At 44.6% G+C, this 23,927-nt stretch overlaps 1 protein-coding gene across 2 annotated transcripts in view; it reads right to left on the reverse strand.

Annotated features, from left to right (window-relative positions):
- FILIP1 (filamin A interacting protein 1) overlaps positions 1 to 23,927 on the reverse strand; it is a 240,896-nt gene that overhangs the window by 65,650 nt on the left and 151,319 nt on the right. For both annotated transcript variants that reach the window (XM_030199051.1, XM_030199052.1), the window contains exons 3-4: positions 9,457 to 9,630; positions 1,758 to 1,936 (exon numbers count right to left, since the gene is read on the reverse strand). In XM_030199051.1, coding sequence (XP_030054911.1) covers positions 1,758 to 1,936; positions 9,457 to 9,630 — 353 coding nt within the window. The remainder of the gene's footprint in view (positions 1 to 1,757; positions 1,937 to 9,456; positions 9,631 to 23,927) is intronic.

The following is a 23,927-nucleotide window of genomic DNA, read 5'->3' on the forward strand; positions in this document are numbered from 1 at the left end:
TTTTGGGTTTGAGACCTTACCACCAGCCATTGACTTAGCTGTAAGATCTCACGCGTTAACCGGGCGGTAATGGTCAATGTGTGTTCAAATGCCGATTACCGCTCGCGTGCCAGAAAATAAAAATATTTTCTGACGCGCTTTCAAATTACCACCCGGGCCAAGCAGTAGCCAGATGGTAACTCAGGATTGACGCGTGTTGAACGCGCATAAGCACTTACATGGCTTAGTAAAAGGACCCCTTAGTTTGCCTGAAATCTTCACCATGATCCAATTTTCTTTTCATTTCTGATGGTCGCAAAGGGTCGCACCAAATTAAAAATGTTTTCAGCCCACTAGATTGGGTCTCACCTTGAAGTCACCAATGAAATCAAGCAATTCATTTTTAAATAGACAAAATGTGAATGATGCATCACCAACATGCCTTCAGAGCACTAGCATTGTCAGACAGCAAATTTTGGGTGGGCCTAGGGGTAGAATGGGTGAGAACAAATGTCCTCTCTGCCCTCTTCTCTTTCCCCTGCATCACTCTTTGCCCCCTCCCCACCCCTGGTACCCTTCTCCAAGCTCCACCAGCTGAAGACCTCCTCCATTCCTCTGAAAGTACCCAGAACACCAAGTCGTCAGTAGCACTTCTTGCAAGTGCATGGAAACTGAGCACGTGACAGATGCCAGCTTAGGAACTCTGCTGCCACCTTGGGAGGACTGGAGGAGGTCTTCTGCTGGTGGGACTTGGGAACCCCTGCAAGTTATTAATAAGGGTGTGCCACTGCTGGGTGGGCCTGAGTTCAAAGTGGGTATTTGCCCCCCTGGGCTCACCCATGGCTACGCCACTGCTTCACAGCATATGAGCCCTGTTAGAAGGGCTGCTGTAAAGAAAACAGAAAAGAAAAAATAGAGGGCGACCAATCAAATTCCAACACAAAGGTAACGTGTTTATTAAAAGCAGAATAAATAAATTAAAAAGTCTTTCTCATTCACAGTAAACTTGTTAGATTCAATGGACTTGATTACTCTGCACCGATAGTGCAACAGTTGTACTTTTTTGATTTGGACTTATTGACTGGTATCTTTGCATAAGCTGATATCTTTGCACTACCAACCAGACCAAATTTTTTGTGATTCCTGAGGCAAGTGCCATCTGTGCCAAAACGCAGGACTGCGTTAAGCAGAGGCGTAGCCAGACCTCGATTTTTGGGGAGAAGGGGCCTGAGCCCAAAGTGGAGGGGCACATTTTGCCCCGCCTCCCTGCCACTCTCCGCCCCTGCTGCAATCCCATATACCTGGGCTGGTGGGGGTCCCCAAGCCCCGCCAGCAGAAGCCTTCCTGTGGCAGTACTCGGCGCCGCACTGCCTGCCCTGCTTTCCCGCCCCGGTGCACATGCTCAACTTTAGTGAAATTGAGCATGATCGAAGCTCGCATGTGCTCAATTTCATTAAAACTGAGTATGCAAGGGAGGGAGGGGGAAGCAGGGTAGGCAACGCGGTGGCGAATATTGCTGCAGGAAAGCTTCTGCTGGCGGGGCCTGGGGACCCCCGCCAGCCAAACCAGCAGACTTTGGGGGCCCGAACCCAAATGAGGGGGGTCCCCTGTGGCTATGCCACTACTGACGGGGAAATCACACAGATCAAAATGCCAGCATCACTAGCACAAGTACTAATTCTCTATCAAACCTAATTTATATATGGGTTACATATGTGGGAGTGACATCCAATAGCTTATTCTTTTTCTCCGGTGGCATCAAGCTTGCGACAGCTTACCTTTCACGCTCTTGCTCTAGCAGGTTGGTGAAGTCATCGCTCTTATTCATGTAGTCTACATGTTTGCACTTCTCATTGTCCAGCTCATAGACGGTACGCCGATGGCATTTCTCTGCCAGCAACAGCTGCTCCAGCATGCGCCGATAGGTTTCCTTCTGCTTTTCCTCCAGCCTGTCCAACTGAGTTGAAAAAGAAGAAGAGAATAATAGAACAGTAAGAATGCAGTGAATATTTTACAACTGGCATGCCAACCCTTCCCCCCCCCCCCCCCCCCAATGTTTTGTTTGCAAAATAACAGTTCATCAAACATTGACGACTTCCACTTTAATAGTACTTTAGACCAGTACTGTCAGATATCAGAACAAAGTCCTCTCATTACAACACAGTTCATAGATCAGTATTTGGATTAAATACTGTCAGTGTTTGTGCACTGGACTCGGAGCCATTATTCCAAAACCTCCACCTCAGTATGTCCTAGGCAGAGATACAAAACAGAGAATACTCTCTTTCCAAAGGTATTCCTATTAGCAGAAATATAAAATCCCTTATCAAAATGATAAAGGGGATGGAACTCCTCCCATATGAGGAAAGGCTAAAGAGGTTAGGGCTCTTCAGCTTTGAAAAGAGACTGCTGGAGGGGAATATGATTGAGGTCTACAAAATCCTGAGTGGTGTGGAATGGGTAAAAGTGAATCAATCTTTTGCTCTTTCAAAAAGTATAAAGACCAGGGGACATTCAATGAAAATACATGGAAATACCTTTAAATAAAACAAATAAGAGGAAATAGTTAAGCTCTGGAACTTGTTGCCAGAAGATGTGGTAACGGCGGTTAGCATATCTGGGTTTAAAAAAGGTTTGTACAAATTCCTGGAGGAAATGTCCATAGTCTGCAATTGAGGTAGACATGGGGGAAGCCACTGCTTGACTTAGGATTGATAGCATGGAATGTTGCTACTATTTGGGTTTCTGCCAGGTACTTGTGACCTGGATTGGCCATTGTTGGAAGCAGGATACTGGGCTAGATGGACCATTGGTCTGACCTAGTATGGCTATTCTCATGTTCTTAGTATGCTCAGGATGTACCAGGGTGACCTGTCCCTCACACCTCTCAGGGTCAGAGGTGGGATGCACCTACTCAGTGCCATTCACCTCAGTAACGGAATCAAAACTTGGCAGAAACTGGTTCTGCTGTAACCCTTTGCTGCTCTTACGCTGTATTCAGTTGACGTTCCAGCTCAGATACCTGCAGTCCATCTCAGACATCAGCTTTCTCCTTCTTCTTTAGCTCAACTCATCCTTCTGTTTAAGCCTAGTCAGCTGAGGAGCAGCTGTTCTCCTTTTCTGGATAACCTATATGGCCATCAGGAAGAGTGCTTTCCAAAGTTTGGCTTCTGACCCCTTCCCTTGTGCTCCTACAGCATTCCTCCTTACATGAACTCTGGTACAGAAAAAACAGGTAGACCCCAGGCCACAAGAGGCAGAGCCAAGCCCATTAGGATAGGCAAGTCCAATCTCCATTACTCACACTGTATGGTAAGCCACTGCTTACCCTGGAATTGGTAGCATGGAATGGTGCTACTATTTGGTTTCTGCCAAGCTACAAATGCCTTTGCTGCATTTACACAATCACAGTTTTGCCAGGTCTATGGCTGTGTGATGACATGAGCAAGCATAAAGCATGAACCCTCCACAGGTTGTGCATCAAGTATACACCCAGACTCATTCCTGTCACAGACCTAGTAGCACAGGAGTAAACATAATCCTCTTACATAGTAACATAGTAGATGACGGCAGAAAAAGACCTGCACGGTCCATCCAGTCTGCCCAACAAGACAAACATATGTGTATACCTTACCTTGATTTGTACCTGCCTTATTACTATTTACTACTACTATTTAACATTTCTAGAGCGCTACAAAGTGTACGCAGCGCTGTACAAACACAGAAGAAAGACAGTCCCTGCTCAAAGAGCTTACAATCTAATAGACAAAAAGTAAAGCATTTAAATTTAAAATATTTAAGCAGTCAAGCACAAGAGAACAGTCACAGAAGGACAGAAGATGTTGAAGGGTGGTCAGTGTGATTAGGTGTAACTCTGGTTGGAGTAGTGGGAGAAGGTGATAGAAGAATAGAAATGGGTGAGGTAAAGTAATGAGTGGGTTGATAGGGAGGTTATATAAGACATGTCACTCTAGGGGTGGGTGGGTAGAGGGGTAGGGTGGGTGGAAGCAGGAGAAGGTATTCTCTGCAGCCTATCTGTGAGATGGAAAATGCTCTCTGAAGCTGCTGCTATAAGATTTGTACCTGCCTTATTCAGGGCACAGACCGTACAAGTCTGCTCAGCAGTACTTCCCGCCTCCCAACCACTAGTCCCGCCTCCCATCACCAGCTCTGGCACAGACCGTATAAGTCTGCCCTCCACTATCCTCGCTTCTCAACCACCAACCCCTCTTCCCCCACCTGCTCCGCCACCCAATTTTGGCTAAGCTTCTGAGGATCCATTCCTTCTGCACAGGATTCCTTTATGCATATCCCACGCAAGTTATCGTTTTCATCTCCACCACATCCCGCGGGAGGGCATTCCAAGCATCCACCACCCTCTCTGTGAAAAAATACTTCCTGACATCTTTCCTGAGGCTGCCCCCCCTTCAACCTCATTTCATGTCCTCTCGTTCTACCGCCTTCCCATCTCCGGAAAAGATTTGTTTGCGGATTAATACCTTTCAAATATTTGAACGTCTGTATCATATCACCCCTGTTCCTCCTTTCCTCCAGGGTATACATGTTCAGGTCAGCAAGTCTCTCTTCATACGTCTTGGAACGCAAATCCCGTACCATTCTCGTAGCTTTTCTTTGCACCGCTTCCATTTTTTTAACATCCTTTGCAAGGTACGGCCTCCAAAACTGAACACAATATTCCAGGTGGGGCCTCACCAACGACTTGTACAGGGGCATCAACACTTCCTTTCTTCTGCTGATCACACCTCTCTCTATACAGCCTAGCAACCTTCTCGCTATGGCCACCGCCTTGTCACACTGTTTCATCGCCTTCAGGTCCTCGGATACTACCACCCCAAGATCCCTCTCCCCCTCAGTACCTATCAGACTCTCCCCGCTCTTGTCACTCAGTCCTAATTCAAAGGGATTGGTTCCTTCCAGGCTACAGTTAGTCACCATGTACACAGGAGTATCAATTTAAAGTTCAGTTTTCCAAAGACTAGGAAGACCTGGCTTCCATCAAGCCAAGAGGTCAGCATTTCATAATGCTCAATTGAGAACTTTCCTGCCTTGGCCACTGTTTGTGCCCCCTTTGTTTACAAATGATTGTACAAAGTCTTTCATCTGGCTATGTTCCCACACCATGGAAAAAAGCCATAGTTACTCCTATTCTTAAGAAACCCACTTTGGACTCCACTAGTCCCTCAGATTTTCGTCCTGTGTCCAATTTACCTTTTGTGTCCAAATTGTGTGAGAAGGAGGTGTTCGACTAACTTCTCTCCCATTGTGAACAGTAAACAATTCTCCATCCCTGTCAAACAGGTTTCTGGTCCATCCATAACACTGAAACTACTATTACTGGCCTCCTGAATGAGCTCCATACCATCTTAGATCGTGGTCAGATTGCTCTGCTAGTATATACCTCAACCTTTCAGCTACTTTTGATCTGGTAATTCATTCCAGCCTTCTTTCTTGTTTACAAGAAATTGAATTATCAGATGCTATTCTATCATAGTTCACATTCTACCTTTCCAACTGTTCATTCAGGGTTTCCACCTCTTCTTCTTCCTCCCCCCCCCCCCCCCCCCCCCCACCTCCCATCAGCCTCTGGCATGTGGTGTCCCACAGGGATCCATTCTATCCCCTTTACTATTCAACATCTATCTGAGCCCTTTGGCAACCTTGATCCAAGACCATAACATCCGTTTTTTTCATATTTCCAGATGACATTCTGTTGATCTTCCCCACTCCTCACCTCTCCCCTATTTTTACCCAGCTCCAATGCTGTCTAGATGCACTAGCAACCTGATTCACTTTTTACAGATTAGTTCTCAATCCCTTGAAAACTGTTACCTCCTGGATCACAGGATTCCATCCCAGCCCTTCTGTCACACCAGTTCTTTTTAACAGACCTATTCCTACTGTTAATTCCTTCTGTTACCTTGGGATCATTATTGACTCGGAACTGTCTTTCAACCCCCAGGGTTGCAAACGTTGTGAGACAAGCAGAGTTTCTTAATTTTAAGAAGACTCCGCTCTATCCGTAGTTACTTTGACTCTCAGTCCTTACATACTTTGAATCATGCATTTTTAATTCTAGATTGGATTATTGCAACCCTGTCTACTGTGGCATTTCAAAATCATCCTTACACAGGCTTCAAATTTTACAAAACTCAGCAGCCCGTTAGATTCATTATGCTTGTGGTAGGGACCATGCTCTACCCCGCTTTTGATTAATTTACACTGGCTCCCAATCTGTTATCGCCCTGTTTTCAAAATTCTTTGCCTTGCTCACTGGGCTCTTCGTCTTGGGTCCCCTTCCTACCTTTCCTCCCTGATCATTCTTTATACCCCTGCACACCTTCTTAGGTCTCTTGATGCTAACTGCCTTACCCTATCTTCCCCTCATTTTCCTTATTACAAGTCCACCAGACAGTGGCGTTCCTAGGGTGGCTGACACCCGGGGTGACCCCCCCCCCCACCCCCGGCGAAAGGCCACCTCCCCCCGGCGAAAGGACACCCCCCGGGTGAATTTTTACCTGCTGGGGGGTGCCGCGCGCCTGTCTGCTTCGCTCGTTCCATGCTCCCTCTGCCCCAGAACAGAAAGTAACCTGTTCTGGGGCAGAGGGAGCACGGAACGAGCGGAGCAGACAGGCGCGCGGCACCCCCCCCAGCGGCGTGCACCTGGGGCGGACCGCCCCCCCCCCCTTGGTACACCACTGCCACCAGATCCACAGGTTTTTTTTTATATAGTTCTAAATTTTGGAATGACCTCCCTCCTGAAATTAGATTAGAAACCTCTTTTTCTAAAATTAAATCTTTGTTGAAAACACATTTTTTAAAACTGTCATTTGGAAATTTGTCTCCATTTTAATGCTTCCTCCCTTTAGAACCTATGGCCAAAGGAACCATAGACCCATGCATCATATCCCCCTCCCCCTCTTTGTGTGTGTGATCTACCTTGAATCCTGCACTACTTCAGAAGAGAGAGCAAGAGAAACTTCTGTGATCTGATCTTTATTCTTTACATGTGTAGGGTAATTTTATAAATTCATTCCTCCACATTTTTGGCCACTTACATGTGTAAATGACCTTTTATAAAACACCAAGTGGCATGAAAGTATACGCTTTGGCATCAAGGTGCATACTTTTCTGGTGGGCATGCTGAAGGGTGAAATTTGGGCAGAGTGCAGATGGAGTTCACACATATAGATGATTAAATACATTAAACTACACATGTACATGTATAAAGTATGTGTGTTCACTTACGCCAGCTCACGAACAGGTGTATGTGAATTCACATACATTTCTCTGCCTCAGACACTAATATTTTATAAAAACAAGTAGCGGCCACTGCACCCTCTGGCATGTCACCCCACCCCAGGTGCATCACAGCCCACCCTCTGAGCACATCACCCCCCCTGAAGTTCATCACCCCCACTACCCCCCCTCAACCGCATCACACCCACCACCCTTCCTCCTAGCAGGGGGGTGCATGGACCAGTTGCACGGCTGTCAGCTCTGCCAGTTCCCTGCCTCAGAACAGGAAGTAACATCAGTAACACTTGGGGTGGACCGTCCCCACCGCCCTGCCCTTGGTACACTACTTAAAACAAGTAGGCATCTACATATACCTTTGGCACCCTGTTATAAAATTACCCTCCTAATGCCAGACAATTCTCATTGCAAAGTGTCTGATGACTGTTAATATCTCCTCTCTGACTCCATCGTTAAATGTCTCTGTGGCAGGGGTTCTCACCCAGTCCTCAGGACACGCCAAGCCAATCTGGTTATCAAGACATCCACAGTGAATAAGCATGGATAAATTTGCATGCAGCGCCTCCATTGTATGAACATCTATCTTCTGCATATTCATTGTGGGTCTCCTGAAAACCTGACTGGCTTGGTGTGTCTCATAGACTGGGTTGAGAACCCCTGCTCTGCGGAGAAACCTACATCACTAATAAGAGACCTTTAGATTCCCATACACCTGTTAGCAAAGTGGCATCTTGTTACCAGGTCATCTTTGCTGAACCATCAACCAGAGGTTTTAATTATCCAATCACTTTTGTAACTGGACATGGAACAAAAACTACAAAAAACAGATGTTTTCAACTTTGCATAGAAGAGATAACATGCAGAAGAAAGAAACGCTGGTCAATCTGATCTTGAGACCTTAAATCAAAATCTAGAAAAAAAATAACTTTTGTTGCCACACGCAGTTGCTGAATGGGGGTGTGGAGGATCAGTAGGGATTGTTAGAAGAGGAAGGCCTGGTAATGAAAGAAATGTGAAGTAGGAAAAAAAAAAAACAGAAGCTAGAAAAGAACCAGGAGATTCCATTCCAACAGTGGTCAACCCCAAAATCTTAAATAAGACATCTCTACAAATAAGTGGATAATTTTCAAATGATTTTACCAGGGTAACTAAGGGGTCGATATTCAAAGCAATTTAAACAGCCAGGAGAAGCTACTGGCCATTTAAATCGCCTGTCCAGGACTAACCATGGATATTCAGTGACACCCGGATGGTGCTGCTGAATATCAGTGGTTAGCATTTAAGCTGAAGCTGGCTAATTTGTGGGTGGTCCAGGGGTGGAGTCAGCACTTATGCAGTTAAGTGCCAATATTCAACACTGAACCGCATAAAACAAAGTCCTATCTTTATATGATTCACCTTATTGCAGTTAAGTGCTGAATATTGCATAAGTGTTAGCCGACCGTGTATGCCTGGATATTTAATGCCAGTGCTCAGACATAGCCTGGCACTGAATATTCAGGGATAAAGCGGCCATTGACCAGAAAAATGTTGACCGCCACCGGCGGAATATCGACCCCATAGTACTTACCTGGGTCAAATCATCTGTTGAAAATGGCTTTCCATTTCTTTGGGTACAAGTACCCTCTAGTTTTCTCTGCATTGCAAAGGGGCAAGGGGAGTGCGAGGCTGGTACAGAATGTACTGGGATTTAATTTTGAAATCCCCATGCATGCTTTATTGTACAGACTTTGTACCTGTTGCAAATCAGAGATAATTTCTGTGCATATTGCAATATCTGGGGTGTACTGTCCCTTCCTTCCCCTTTTACCCCCCCCCCTAGTTCTCTGTAACCATGATTTGTGAACCCCCGATTTATACCATTTCATTTATTATTACCAGAGCTGTAACTCCCATTTTTTTTAAATGCTCTCCACAACCTTTCTGACTAGCATCTGGATAGATTTCTGTTTTTCATTTTTATTGTCCTTTTTTAGGGGGGCAATATAAGAAACTCAGGTGTAAATAAAATTCTGTTCTTTTTCAAAATATGTCCCTCCCCCCCCCCCCCCCCCACCCCACCAAAATGACTTTCAAGGATATCTATGAATAAAATAAATGCATCTGGGTTGCAGGATTTTTAATGCGGTGCTCCGTGACTTCCAAACCTTCCTGCCCCTTCCCTCCATTTTCCTATGATAAAATGACAACGCTGTTGATTACCTCTGCCATTGGTTTTTCATAGACATCGTCTCCTATGGATTTTTCCTTAGCAAGAAGGGCATCCTTGTGCAGTATCTGCAAGACATCCTCTGGACCTGAGAATCCATAGTGAGCTTCCAAGACTTCCGGTTTGGTCTTCTCTGTCTTCAGCATGTGGATAACATCCTCTCTGGCCTGTGGTGATACAATTCAATGCAGTTAGACAAACAGCTTTGGACATCAGAAATCAATTTTTGGGTCACCAGCTGAACTGATATTGCGCACGTGTTGTTGAAGGCAACTGGTTAGGCCACTGAGCGTTTACAGAACAGCACCACATACTTTTCATAAGAATTTGCCAAACACAGATGAACTAAACTGGATGAACTATAACAACGTGTTGCTAGGGATGCATCAAAACAGAAGAAGAACCTTGCTAAAATTAAACCACACGTAATCTGCTGTCATCTGGTGAGATGAATAAGTCAGCATGACAGCAGCCTCTCCCCGGCAGTGTAAAAGACTGGAGCCACCAGGAATGCCAGAGACTTTCAAGCTAGTTAAAGCCCCATTCACCCTCCTCCTTTACTCCCGCCTTTGTAATCTTAACATGAGCAAGCTACAATATTTATTTATTTATTTATTTAGATTTTGCTCACACCTTTTCAGTAGTAGCTACGGATGTACAGTTTTTTCACCGTCAATTAGGTTTTCTTTCAGCACACACTCCATTTAGGATACACAATAGAGCACACTGAAAACAGAATGAAACAGACCAACAAAAAGAGACCCAAAAATACATAAATAAAAAGAACGAGATAAAATAACTTTTAAAAAAGGTTTCCTGCAAGCTCCTACCACTTGTGTCCATACATTCCATCAAAGAGGCTGACACTGGGCTTTTCTTTTTAACTTGCAGTACTGAGATAAAGCAGGGGCATAGCCAGTATGGGGCCACGGGGGCCTGAGCCCCTGTAGATTTGCCCCTGGACCCCCCTGCCGACGACCCCCCCTCCCGCCGCCGCAGGACATCAGACTAGAACGAAGCCTTGCGCGGGACTGGGAAGAAGAGGACCTTGGCTCGGCTGGCGGGGGTTGGGGTCCCCCGCCAGCAAAGGTAGGTGGCTGCGGGAGGGGGGGTCGTGAGGGTTGTCGGCAGGGGGGGTCAAAGTTGGTGGCAGGGGGTTTGACAATGGCAGGAGGGGGTCCAAGCGCCGGGGGGGGGGGCTAAAATGTGCCCCCTCACCTCGGGCTCTGGACCCGCCTCCCGCCAAAGTCTGGCTACGCCCCTGAGATAAAGTATAGCATAGATTTTGTAAAAGAAAGAAAAATGATCAAAGGAATTTAGGGGCCCTTTTACTAAAGTGTGCTAACATTTTTAGTTAACACATTTTGGGCTAGATTCTATATATGGTGCCTGAAAATTCTGCGTGGAAAAAAAATACGTCTAGTATTCTCTAAAGTATGCCTACATTTTATAGAATAGGATCAAATTTCTCTGTGGTATATAGAATTACGCTGTGCGCCTCTCCAGGTAAACAAAATTTAGTTGTGGCCATTTAAGTCATGTTTTACTTGGTGTAAATCCCAATGCCTAAATTAGGTACAGAGCGAGTGTACTCTATAACAACGTGCATAGATTTTAGAAACGCCCACTCCCTGCCCCTGGCCATGCATCCTTTTCAACTATGCAACTTAGAATTTACGTGCACCATGTTACAGAATATGTTTAGCGAGTTGTGCACGTTAATCTTAATTAAATCTAATTAGTGCTGATAATCGCTTAACATCCCCTTAACAATGCTGATTACCTAGTTAAACAATTAACTTAAATGCATTGTTGTAGAATACGCTTCAATTTCCTTGCGGAGCATAAGGCACAAAATATAGAATCCCATGGTTTATGTGGAATTTTACTGTGCAATAAATGCAAAATTTGATGCAACACTTTTTGAGGGCTTTCCCACTTGTTTTTTGCAGGTCGTGCGCTAATGTTCCCATTAACACGCATTAGTTGCAGAAAGTTAACACAGGAACACTTAATAGGTGGCACTAACTGCTCCCACTTTACCTCTGCATTAGTCAGTCAGCCCACGATAAGTATAGCACACTAGCTGGCTAATACTTCCATGCCCACTCCCTGCCCATGCCACGTCCTTGCAGGAAAAAGTTCAGAGAAATAAAATAACGCACGGTAACAGGCAAACTCCCACACGACTCCTTAACACGTTTGGGCAGTAGCCTGTTATTGTGCACTAGCTGCGCATAAATGTTTAACACACTTTAACAAAAGGACTCCTTAATCGCTAGATGATTTTGCACGTATGTAAAAAATGCCAAATCACCATAGTTCAGCATATAAAACTTTGACAAAGTCCAGTACATAGTTGAGCGTACATGTTTACATTTTGTTTTGGTATTATATTTGCAACATGTAAGGTGAAGCAGCTAACAATTTCCTGCTAGAGTTTATAATCTCTGTTCATATAGATTAAGGAGACCTTTTACTTAGCTGCATTAAGCAGCTCACTCGGGGGGGGAGGGGGGGGAGTCTGCATGGTACACAGTAATGCAAGCCCAGATATGGGTGTGACATGGGTGGGCCAAGGAGTGATTGGCTGTGACAGCTAGTGCACAGGTTGTTACTGTGCACCAGTGGCGTAGCCACAGGTGGGCCTGGGTAGGCCAGGGCCCACCCACTTAGGGCTCAGGCCCACCCAACAGTAGCACACGTTTAGTGGTAACTGTGGGATCCCAAGCTCAGCCAGCTGAAGACTTCCTCCAGATGGTAACGAAACTGCTACTCTCCATGATACTGGCACCTGCGTATGTTCAGTTTTCAGCACATGCCTGCTGCAGACTGCCAAGGTGGAAAGAAGCGTTTTCCCACCAGCTGACATATTTTTTTGGGTGGTGATTGGGGGGGGGGGGGGGAGAACAATTGGTGCCTACCCACTTCTTCCCTAGGCCCACCCAAAATCTGTTGTCTGGCTAAGCCCCTGCTGTGCACTAGCTGTCAGGATTGTCAATAGTGCAGCCAAACTTACTGCCACCTGAAGAGGAGAAGGTAAGTGCAGCTGAACTACTGGCAATCCATTAGAGTGACTGTAGCGGCACTTTCCCCGGCACATCCAATCTCTTCCTTTGACACCCCTAACACATTCTCTGTACCTCCCTCTGTCACCCCTGACACAGTCTCTGTACCTCTCCCGACACTCCACAGTCTTAAACTCTGATCCCTCCCACCAACACCTCCAACACAGTCCCTCCTTCCGACATCCCCAACACAGTCTTAAAGTCTGATCCCTTCCTCCGATATCCCTGACACAGTCTATACCTTCCTCACACTCCCCCTGCCTCTTTGCATTGATCCCTCCCACCACCATCCCTATCACAGTCTTAAATTCTGATCTCTCCCCTTGATACCCCTGAAACAGTCTGTACCTCCCAAACTCCCCTGACACAGTCTTACGCACTGATCCTTCCCCCAACACCCACTGACACAGGTGCCAATGGACAAAAGTCCCCATCAAAAATGATGCCCGGTAAAAGTTAACAAGTTTGAAATAGCGAGCAATGCTCAAAGGAAGTCTCATGCACATGAACTGCTCACAATTTCAGCAAGCAGCTTGGTAGGGAAAGCGCCAGTGCATGTGTAGAACAGCCACCTGCTAAGCAGCGCATGCGTAGGACACTCACTTGCTAAGAATTGGTGCTATGCACATACCCAGAACAGCGAGTGCTATGGACTCAATTCCTAAGCATTCCACTGCTACAAAAACCTTTCACACCCATATATAAGCAATAAACCACCCGGGCTGTCAAAGTTTTGTTTTTGTAGGGTTTCCTGCCAGCTTTCTTGCCTCGGCGGATTTATTGTTTATGTGTGCGTGTATGAAAGCCGTGTGTAGCATTTTTTCAAAACTACGGGTGCCGTGGGCATGCCTCCACAATGTGCTTTTTTGTTCCAAGACATCTTCTTCACAGTGCTATTACGTGCAGGACACACACATGTGCAAATACTTTTTAAATATGACAGCAGACTGCCCTGCCGAGAAGCCACCATCATGCTACTGACAGCTCCTGACCTGCCGTAAAAATTTCCTTGTAAAAGGTAGGCACTCCTTTCTGTGCATCATTCAGAAATGGCTGTGCATTGCTTGGAATGCGCATTTAAATACCAATCAGCTCACTGTAATACATTTGCATATGATTTTCGTTGGCTGCTACCGTGAACGGTAAAAACCACACAGGACCCCTTTGTACATTACTTGCTGAACAGCATGCACACTAAACTGGACTGAACCAGTCAAAATTGGATGTTCCAAGCACGGTAAGTTTCGTGCATTGGGGCCTCAGTCTTAAATGCTGATCCTTCACCTCAATACCCCCGACACAGTCTTAAAATCTGATCCCTGACATCCTTGACACAGTTTTTAAACTCTGATGCTCAGCAGAAGTCCAGCACAGATAGGACCACATAAAAGCAGTCTTATCTTTACTCAGTTAGGTATGTAGGTACTGGCACTGAATATAAGCTAGCACCCCATAACTTCCAAGTTTGCCGAGAACCCCAGATATTCAGTGCTAGCCCAGCATTGAATATCTGGTTCTAACCCAGTCTGTGGCTGTTAGTGGTTTGAAAACTGCTAACCTCTGCAGGCTGAATATTGTACCCAAATTTTATGCATTAAAATACTATAACAGCTCTGGGCATCAGCTTTATTGGGGACAATATTATGGATAGTTTTTCACATGTAAAGCCTGTTTTTCCTGCCCAGGAGCACTGGGCTGCGATCAGCAGCTCAAAGCTCCTGGGTACCATCTTAAACGGGTTGGAGATGTATAAATAGTGGCCCACCTGCCCCTTCCCTCCCACACACACACACATAGAGGCACATTTCCAAACCTTAGTCTAAGGCCCTCTCTCTCTCCTGAATATGACCCTCAACCCCCATAGACCACCTCAGGCCTATCTGAAGCAATTTCCCATGGTACATTGGAACAAGACAGAAGTGATCCCCAGTTACTTCTACCTCTTCTAGCTCTGGGTTCAAATAGCACCCATGACCCCTAGTGGTAGTCTCACCATATTTTACTACAGATTAGAACCCCCCTCCCCCCCCCCCCCAAAGCTTTAAGCATTCCGCACTGAAGGGTTCCTCTTAAAGTATCCTCCTGGCAAGCTGCTAGCTGGACTCCCTTAACCCAAGCTCTTCTTCTCTGTATTTCTTCTCTGCAAACAATCTGTTTTTTTTTTTTAAATTCCTTTCATCAGCAGACCAACTAACTGATCTCAGGTACTTAATTGCCCCCTCCCCCCCACCTGTGCTCTGAGCACTCTTTTTGCTGTGCTATAGTTCCCAGACTCTGTGAGCTATCTTTTCTCCAGAGTACTACTACTACTACTACTACTACTTAACATTTCTAAAGCGCTACTAGAGTTACGCAGCGCTGTACAATTTAACATAGAGGGACGGTCCCTGCTCAAAGAGCTTACTGGTACATGCTCTGGAGTTCCCTCAAGTGTTTAGTCCATGTATAATCTCTGCAAGCTCACTTTCGACTAGTGACTCTACCGCCTGTTCTGGAGCTCTTTCTAGCATTCAACCAATAAAAAACATGTGACACACTTCTCAGTGTTACAATAGCTATAACTTCAAAACAAGGTTCTCTAAATCAGCCCCAAATCTCTTCACTAGAATTATCTTTGAATTTTCTCCCAATGTCACCCAAGTCTCTAACCAAGCTACTTAAACTCATTAAGATTAATATTGTACCAGAGGTAGAATACTGTCTGAGAATTTTTATCAGTAAATGAAAGGACACCTCATCAATAGCTAGAAAGCAGTTTCTTTACTCTCAATGAGCCCAGGTCACGTGTCAATACTGGCAATTTACTTAGTAGCACCACAGGATTTAATAATGCTTTAGGATGTGTGGCTACTAATACAGACAATTTATCAATCATAACAGAAAACCCACCCCAGTAATACATGGCCACCTGGTTGTCTGCTTGAACCAGGATGACCTTGTTGCACAACTGATGTCTGAAAGCCTTTAGAGCATTGCAAATAGCTCTTAGCTCTAGAAAAGTTATCTGATAAAGTTTTTCTTGAGTAGATCATATGCCCTAGGTGTGAAGCAAGTCTAGATGAGCTCCCCAGCCTAGCTTGGACACATCTGTCATTTGAGTTTCCTAGTTGGAGGAATTTGGAAGCAGATTCCTTTTGCAAGATTGGCTTGGTTTGTGAACCAGGACAAAGTGCCCCAAAGAGGATTGGTGTCAAATATGCCATCCTGGAGATTCCCTGTAGGCTGAGTCCACTGGGTGAATAAGATCCATTGAGCTTATTCACCCTCAAATGGAGGCAAGCCATAGGAGTGGAATGTACTGTTGAAGCCATGTGGCCTAGCATCCTCAACATTTGACCAGCTAACACTTGCTGACTCTCCTGAATTTCTTTCACAGCAGAAATCAAGTTGGCTATTCTTTGCTATGGAAGACAGGCAGTTGGTTGAATTGTATCTAGCAAAACGCCTATGAATTCCAGTATTTGTGTTGGATCTAAATGTGACTTGAAGTAATTTATGATGAATCCTAGTAACTCCAACACCTGAATGGTTGCGTTAACAGATCTTTCTGCTCCTTCCTGCATAGCATCCTTGACTAGTTAATTGTCCAAATACAACAACAACAACAGGATGTTTGTATATCACCTCAACATTTATCTCAGGGTGGTTTACATAAAGACATCTTTAAAAGACATCACATATTTACAAACTACATACTACAATCCAGAATTGTAGAGTTGTCATTGTGGTAAATTTTCTATCAGGAAACAAAAAACTGTGCTGTGACTTTCAGCTGTCAGCTCCCCTACGGCCTCCTCAGGCAGCAGATGTGCGAGCCATAAAAACACAACCAGCAGCAGTAGTTCCAGAGCTGCTGGTAAGAGACATAGCACCATGATGGACCGCTTCCCAATCCCTAGGCCTTGTCCTCCACAGTGATGCTCCTCGACATCAGAAGAAGAGGGCCCCGGTTGGTCTTCATATGTTTCCTAAATTTTTCATAATTTGTTTTGCGTCTAAATATATGCAGCAAGGAGTTCCATAGGCTAGGGTAACAGTATTGAAAATTGGCTTACATGAAGAAGCTAGACAGGTAAATAAGGTTGGTGGAAACTTAAATTTGTTCAAAGCAATTACGTGATTGGATACTGAGTTAAGCTAACTTTCAGAAATGATATTAAATACTTGGAGCAATCTCCATACATCAACTAGGACAGTGAAATAACCTTAAACTCAATGTGAACCACCACTGGTAACCAATGCAGTTTCTATAAGAGGAAGGTCACCCTATCACATTTAGTTTTGAACAAAACATTTATAGCAGTGGAACTTTGCAATAACTATAGTCTAGTTGATAATGTATTCAAAAGGCTTAGATACTGAAAATAACGATAGTCAGTTGTGAGAATCAAAGGTGTGAACCGACTTCTGTAGATTGACTATATATTTTTTTTGTTACATTTGTACCCCGCGTTTTTCTCACTCACGGCAGGCTAATGCCTAACTTGACATAGAAAATGTAACTTTTGGAAAACAGAAAATACCAAACAATGAATCTGAACTTTACTCTCTAATGTTGAATCAATCCATATTCCCAGAACACAAAACGTTTGCAGAGGAATGGATGTTGCTTGAAATGTAGGAGTCAGTGCTGGCACAGGATTGATTTTTTTTCCCCCTAATCCATGTGAGAGTAATTTTTTCAGTATCAATTTAAGGGAATTTGCAGTCATCCATGATTAAATATGATTGAAACAAGTTGAAACATATTCTAAAAAATCATAAGATGTGGTGATATTATCTGTACATCATATGCATAAATGTAATAAGAAAGGCCCATTGATTTTAATAGTGCTTCAAAAGAACTAAAATATATGTTGTTCCAGAAGGGGGAAGTGGTTGGTACCCCACATACAGGGGACCATTCATTAGAAACCTCATTGTGCATCTTAATTTTGTGCTGACGTTTTTTTGTTTAATGCTGAAAACCATTGACCACATCAAGCCAGAGATGTAAATTGACTCTAGTTTCTCTACTAATATATCATGGTTTGCTAGGATGAATGCAGCAGAGAGGTCTAGTTGCATCAGTGCTGATGGGAACCTCTGTCCAAACAAAGAGGGTTATTTACTAAAGCTTAGCTCGAGTTATCTGCAGCAGGGCCCATAGGAATAAAATGGTCCCTGCTGCAGATAATTTGAGCTAAGCTTTAGTAAACAACCCCAAAGACCTCAACTGAATGAGTAAGGCTAATAAACATGTTTCTGTACCGTAAGACCTACAAAACCCCCATTGCATGGGATACATTTGTTCAAATTTATCCAGATGTTCTTGAAGTTGGGAAGCAATTAATGCCTCAGAGACCTTAGTCAAGAATGGAATGTAAGCTATAGGGCGATAGTTCAAACAGATGTGAATAGATTTTTTTTTTTTTTATCCTTTTGAAGAGGTGTAAGAAGAATTGATATTGCCGAAGGGTTAGAAGGTAAAGTTTGCCTTTTTGCGGATGATACCAAGATTTGTAACAGAGTGGGCACCCCGGAGGGAGTGGAAAATATGAAAAAGGATCTGCAGAGGCTAGAGGAATGGTCTAATGTTTGGCAATTAAAAATCAATTCAAAGTGATGCACTTAGGGAGTAGAAATCCACAGGAGACATATGTGTTAGGCGGTGAGAGTCAGATATGCACAGACACGGAGAGGGATCTTGGGGTGATAGTATCTGAGAATCTGAAGGCGACAAAACAGTGTGACAAGGTGGTGGTCATAACCAGAAGGATGCTAGGCTGTATAGAGAGAGGTGTAACCAGTAGAAGAAAGGAGGTATTGATGCTCCTGTACAAGTCATTGGTGAGGCCCCACCTGGAGAATTGTGTTCAGTTTAGGAGTCGTATCTTGCTAAGGATGTAAAAAAGACTTGAAGCGGTACAAAGAAAAGAAAGTGACAAAAATGGTATGGGATTTGCGTTACAAGATATATGAGGAGAGTCTTACTGACCTGAACATGTATACCCTGGAGGAAAGGAGAAACAGGGGTGATATGATACAAATGTTCAAATATTTGATAGGTATTAATCCGCAAACAAACCTTTTCCAAAGATGGGAAGGCAGAAGAACTAGAGGACATGAATTGAAGTTGAAGGGGGGTAGACTCAGGAACAATGGAAGTATTTTTTCACGGAGAGGGTAGTGGATACTTGGAATGCCCTCCTGGGATAGGTGGTGGAGATTAAAACGGTAACGGAATTCAAAAATGGCAAGGAATCCTGTTTAGAAGGAATAGATCCACAGAAGCTTAGCGGAGATTGGGTGGCAACACCGGTAATTGGGAAGCAAAGCTAGTGATGGGCAGACTTCTACAGTCTGTGCCGTGAAAATGGCAAGAACTGATCAAGTCAGGTATTCATATAAAGTAGCATATACAATGAATTTATCTTGTTGACTGGATGGAACGTACAGGTCATTATCTGCTGTCATCTACTATGTTACTGTGCTACCATTTTAGAAAAACAGCCCTAAAAAAAAAATCAAAATAAAAATTTTCAAAGCAATTTAAGTGGGCAGGAGGGTTTCCAGTCTGCTTAAATTGCCTGGGGCCATCCAACTGCCAATGTTCAGCGGCACCTAACCGGGCAGTGCCACTGAATATTGCCTCCGACTGGCCCCCAAAAATGTGGCAGGTCAGGAGTGATACTGGGGAGGAGGTGGCGGTTATGGGGGTTCCAGCAATATTAAGTGCCGGGACCCTCATAGCTAATGCAACCAAATTAGGACAGCTCAAAAGCTGTCTTAACTTGACCGGTGTACCTATGCGGATCCTGGCACTGAATATTGGTTGGAACCCATATAACATTTTACAAAAATTTCCCCCAATCCCCCCCCACCAAGGCAGCCCACTTCCTTCCTGTTCCCCTTCCCCATCCTGCACCAGTGAGCACCCCCTTCCCCTGGAACATCCCTCAACTCCCCTGGGTCTAGTAGGCTTCGGCCTACTTGTATCCCTGGTGGTCCAGTGGGGGCAATGGGTGCAGGAGGGAAGCCCACTCACTCTTGTCCCTTGCAGCTGCCTTCAGAAAATGGTTGCTGCGACCTACTGTGAGCAGCTGAGAGGTCTCATCATCCATTTTCTGAAGACAACCACAAGGGGCAGGAGTGACTGAGCTTCATTGCTCGAGAATGACATAGGGATGGGGAGCCGTGGTAAATCCGCAGTAACAGCAACAGTGTAAGAACAATCACCTTGGATGCAGGAGCGAAACTTTTTACCGCCCAGTAGGAATGGTAAAAAGCTTTATTCCTGCAGTAAAAAACAAAACACATTTACCGTGAACATTCAGAATGAGCAGCTTGGATGGGCCAGCTGTGGGGCTCTTTCCTGACTAGCAGTCACTGGGCATGTGAAGCACCTAACGGGGCCTGCTGCAGCTCCAAGCAGCGCAGAAATCCTGGGGGAATGAGGACCATGGGCCCCTATCCCTAGCAGGAAAGCAAAGAACGTGCATTGTGCAACCCACATCCTCCCTGTCTCCTCAGCTCGAAACCTTGGGGTCATCTTTGACTCTTCTCTCTCCTTCTCTGATCATAATCAGCAGATCAGCAAGACCTGTCATTTCTTTCTTTACAACATCCGTAAAATCCGCCCCTTTCTTTCTGAGCACTCTACCAAAACCCTCATCAACACCCTTGTCACCTCTCGTTTAGACTACTGCAATCTGCTTCTTGCTGGCCTCCCACTTAGTCACCTCTCCCCTCTCCAATCGGTTCAAAACTCTGCCGCCCGTCTTGTCTTCCGTCAGGGTCACTTTACTCATACTACCCCTCTCCTCAAGTCGCTTCACTGGCTCCCTATCCGTTTTCGTATCCTGTTCAAACTTCTTCTACTAACCTATAAATGTACTCACTCTGCTGCTCCCCAGTATCTCTCCACACTCGTCCTTCCCTACACCCCTTCCCGTGCACTCCGCTCCATGGATAAATCCTTCTTATCTGTTCCCTTCTCCACTACTGCCAACTCCAGACTTCGCGCCTTCTGTCTCGCTGCACCGTATGCCTGGAATAAACTTCCTGAGCCCCTACGTCTTGCCCCAACCTTGGCCACCTTTAAATCTAGACTGAAAGCCCACCTCTTTGACATTGCTTTTGACTCGTAACCACTTGTAACCACTCGCCTCCACCTACCCTCCTCTCCTCCTTCCTGTACACATTAATCGATTTGATTTGCTTACTTTATTTATTTTTTGTCTATTAGATTGTAAGCTCTTTGAGCAGGGACTGTCTTTCTTCTATGTTTGTGCAGCGCTGCGTATGCCTTGTAGCGCTATAGAAATGCTAAATAGTAGTAGTAGTAGTAGTAGAGTTGATGAGACAGGAAGGATGAGAGTGTTATCCACAGAAATAGAGAATGAGGGAGGAGGAGAGGTTGGTTTAGGGGGAAAGATAAGAAGCTCAGTCTTGGTCTTGTTTAGTTTCACATGGTGGTGAGACATCTAGGCAGCAATGTCAGACAGGCAGGCTGATACTTTGGCCTGGATTTCAGCTGAGATTTCTGCCATTTTGTGGGGTTCAGTGTGTGATGGTGAGAGGCAGGCCAGTGGTGATAGTGACTAGTGTGAGCAGAGAGGAGGAGCACAATTTAAGGAGAAGGACAGAGCTGGAACTCAAGATTGCAGTTGGGATACTTGACAGTAAGGCTTACAGTGACCTATTCTTCTGTAACCTGTATTTTAAAATGGCTGTCATAGGTAGCCCCTCAACCCTGTCCCCAACTGTGATCATTCTGCTCCTGAGGTTCCTGGTTATATCTTCCCTTCAGTTACTTTGCCAGTCTCATATTAGTAGCATTCTGTCAAATTCTATTTTGCCTTTGATTTATTAGTTGCCTTGATTTTTTTTCTTTTTAATTGCCTGGGAACTCAGGTTTGAGAAAGACCAGAAGTCTGTTGACTCAAGAGTTGTTAAGCCATCTGAAGAATATTAAATATATATTTCCAGTTGCCAATCCGATTTGCCTAAGGGAAGCCATGACAGAAGTGTCTGGTGGTTAATGCATGCTGTGAGGTACTTTCCGACATTAGAGTTGAGATGTATAGGCTTTTCATGTTTACATGAAGTAATATGAGCTGCTGCTTTTAAGCATGGCTACAGGGCAGCAGCTTAGGGGTCCTTTTACTAAGGAGCGCTAACAGATTTAGTGTGCGCTAATGATTAGCACACGCTAAATGATAAGATGCCAACAGGAATAGAATGGGCTTCTTATCTTTTAGTGTAAGCTAATAGTTAGAGTGCACTAAATTCAATAGAGCACCTTAGTAAAAGGACCCCATTAGAGTTTACTTTACAGAAAAACTGCCCTTTATTTTCACTCTTACATAGCTGCCAACTTACCCAGTTCCAGGAGTGATATTCTAGACCACTCCTGGTTTTCAATTTACATCCCCAATATAGTGCAATATCGTTAGTGCTACCTGTTATGCAATGCATCAAAGGAAAGTTAGTAGATGTTCTGGACTGGCTTTAACTGTCCTCACTGGAGCAGGATAAATTGGCAGCCGCAAGAGCAACCTTTGCCCCTAGCCGGGGGTGTGCACAGTTGGGTTTTCAAGATTTCCACAATGAATATGCATGAAATCGATTTGCATACAACGAAAGCAGTACATGCAAATCAATCTCATGCATATTCATTATGGAAATCTTGCAAACCTGACTGGGTTGAATCCCTCAAGGACTATGGTTGCCCCCGTGTCATTCTTTCGTGCAGGGTTTGAGAAGGTTTTGTTTCTATGGTGATACGCATGCATTGTATTTTAAAAGCTCTACCTGATTTTATTCTGCACATTTTTAATTTGTGTGCCTGGCAGTGGATGGTAGGGCAGCAAATTAAGCTAATTTTATATTTCAACGGTTTTTATTTGATGACAAGTCAGAACATACAAATTCATCTTAGCACATTAATAGCACTTAGGCCAGTAATACAACAGATACACAGCATTGTTTATAGTCATCAAACTTTTAACATTTTTTACCCCTCCCCCTTCAGCTGTGCGTAATATTTAACCTTTTATTGATAACTCCACCCAACTGGTGCATTTAAAACTGTACCATAACTCTGGCATTGACTGCAACAGGCGAAACCACAGCAACCCCCCTCACTTAGCAGATTACACAAACCTCCGAGCTGGTCTTCCACCCCCAGATACTTTTATTCCCTCCATACTATTACTGGAGGTGGTCAGATCAAAACAAGATTTGCTATATACTTCAAAATATATGACAATCGCCCGTTGACCATCTGAACAGCATTGATTTCTTTGCAGCAGTACTGTCCCCTCCCCCCTACTCCTGTCCCTTCCATCCCTTCCGTCCCTTCTCCCCCGCCCCCCAACCCTCCCTTCTGCCACATTGGGCTGCATGTCCAAAGGTTGAGACTGCACTCTACCCACCCCTTGCGGGACTGCACTCCAGATACCACTCACTCCACTCACTCTCAGTAATCTAACCCAGCACATTCAGAACCTGACTCCGTGTCCATGGGGATATTTTGCTCAAGTAGGCCCCCCAGACCCGTATAAATCTTTTAAATTAAGCTAATTTTAAAATGCATTCAAAATAGCAGACAAGCGCTTCCTGGATTAATTGCTGTTGCGGAAGATTATTATTGAAATGATCTATGCACCAAGTTTTTGTTTCCTGTCAGACGTGCTTCCTCTGCCCATACTTTTAGTTTTAAGACCTAAGTTGAAGAGCTGTGGTGTGGTGTGTGGACACGTCTGGTGAAATGCCCTATCTCTCTACCTGAGTAGCGTCAGAGAAGTCAGAAGATCCCACTACTGCCACCAATACTCCTTCCTTGTGACCTTGTCCTTGGGCAAGTCACTGCTTATAATCTAAGGGCCCTATTTACTAAGGTGCACTAGCGTTTTTTGTATGCACTAAAATTAGTGTGCGCTAAATGCTAGATTCACCCATAGGAATATATAGGGAGTGTTGATGCCCCTGTATAAGTCGTTGGTGAGGCCCCATCTAGAGTATTGTGTTCAGTTTTGGAGGCCATATCTTGCTAAGGATGTAAAAAGAATCGAAGCGGTGCAAAGAAAAGCTACGAGAATGGTATGGGATTTGCATAACAAGACGTATGAGGAGAGACTTGCTGACCTGAACATGTATACCCTGTAGGAAAGGAGAAACAGGGGTGATATGATACAGACGTTCAAATATTTGAAAGGTATTAATCCGCAAACGAACCTTTTCCGGAGATACGAAGGCGGTAGAACGAGAGGACATGAAATGAGATTGAAGGAGGGCAGACTCAAGAAAAATGTCAGGAAGTATTTCTTCACGGAGAGAGTGGTGGATGATTGGAATGCCCTCCCACGGGAGGTGGTGGAGAGGAAAACGGTAACGGAATTCAAACATGCGTG

Source organism: Microcaecilia unicolor, chromosome 3 (assembly GCF_901765095.1).
Source record: "Microcaecilia unicolor chromosome 3, aMicUni1.1, whole genome shotgun sequence".
Lineage (NCBI taxonomy): Eukaryota > Metazoa > Chordata > Amphibia > Gymnophiona > Siphonopidae > Microcaecilia > Microcaecilia unicolor.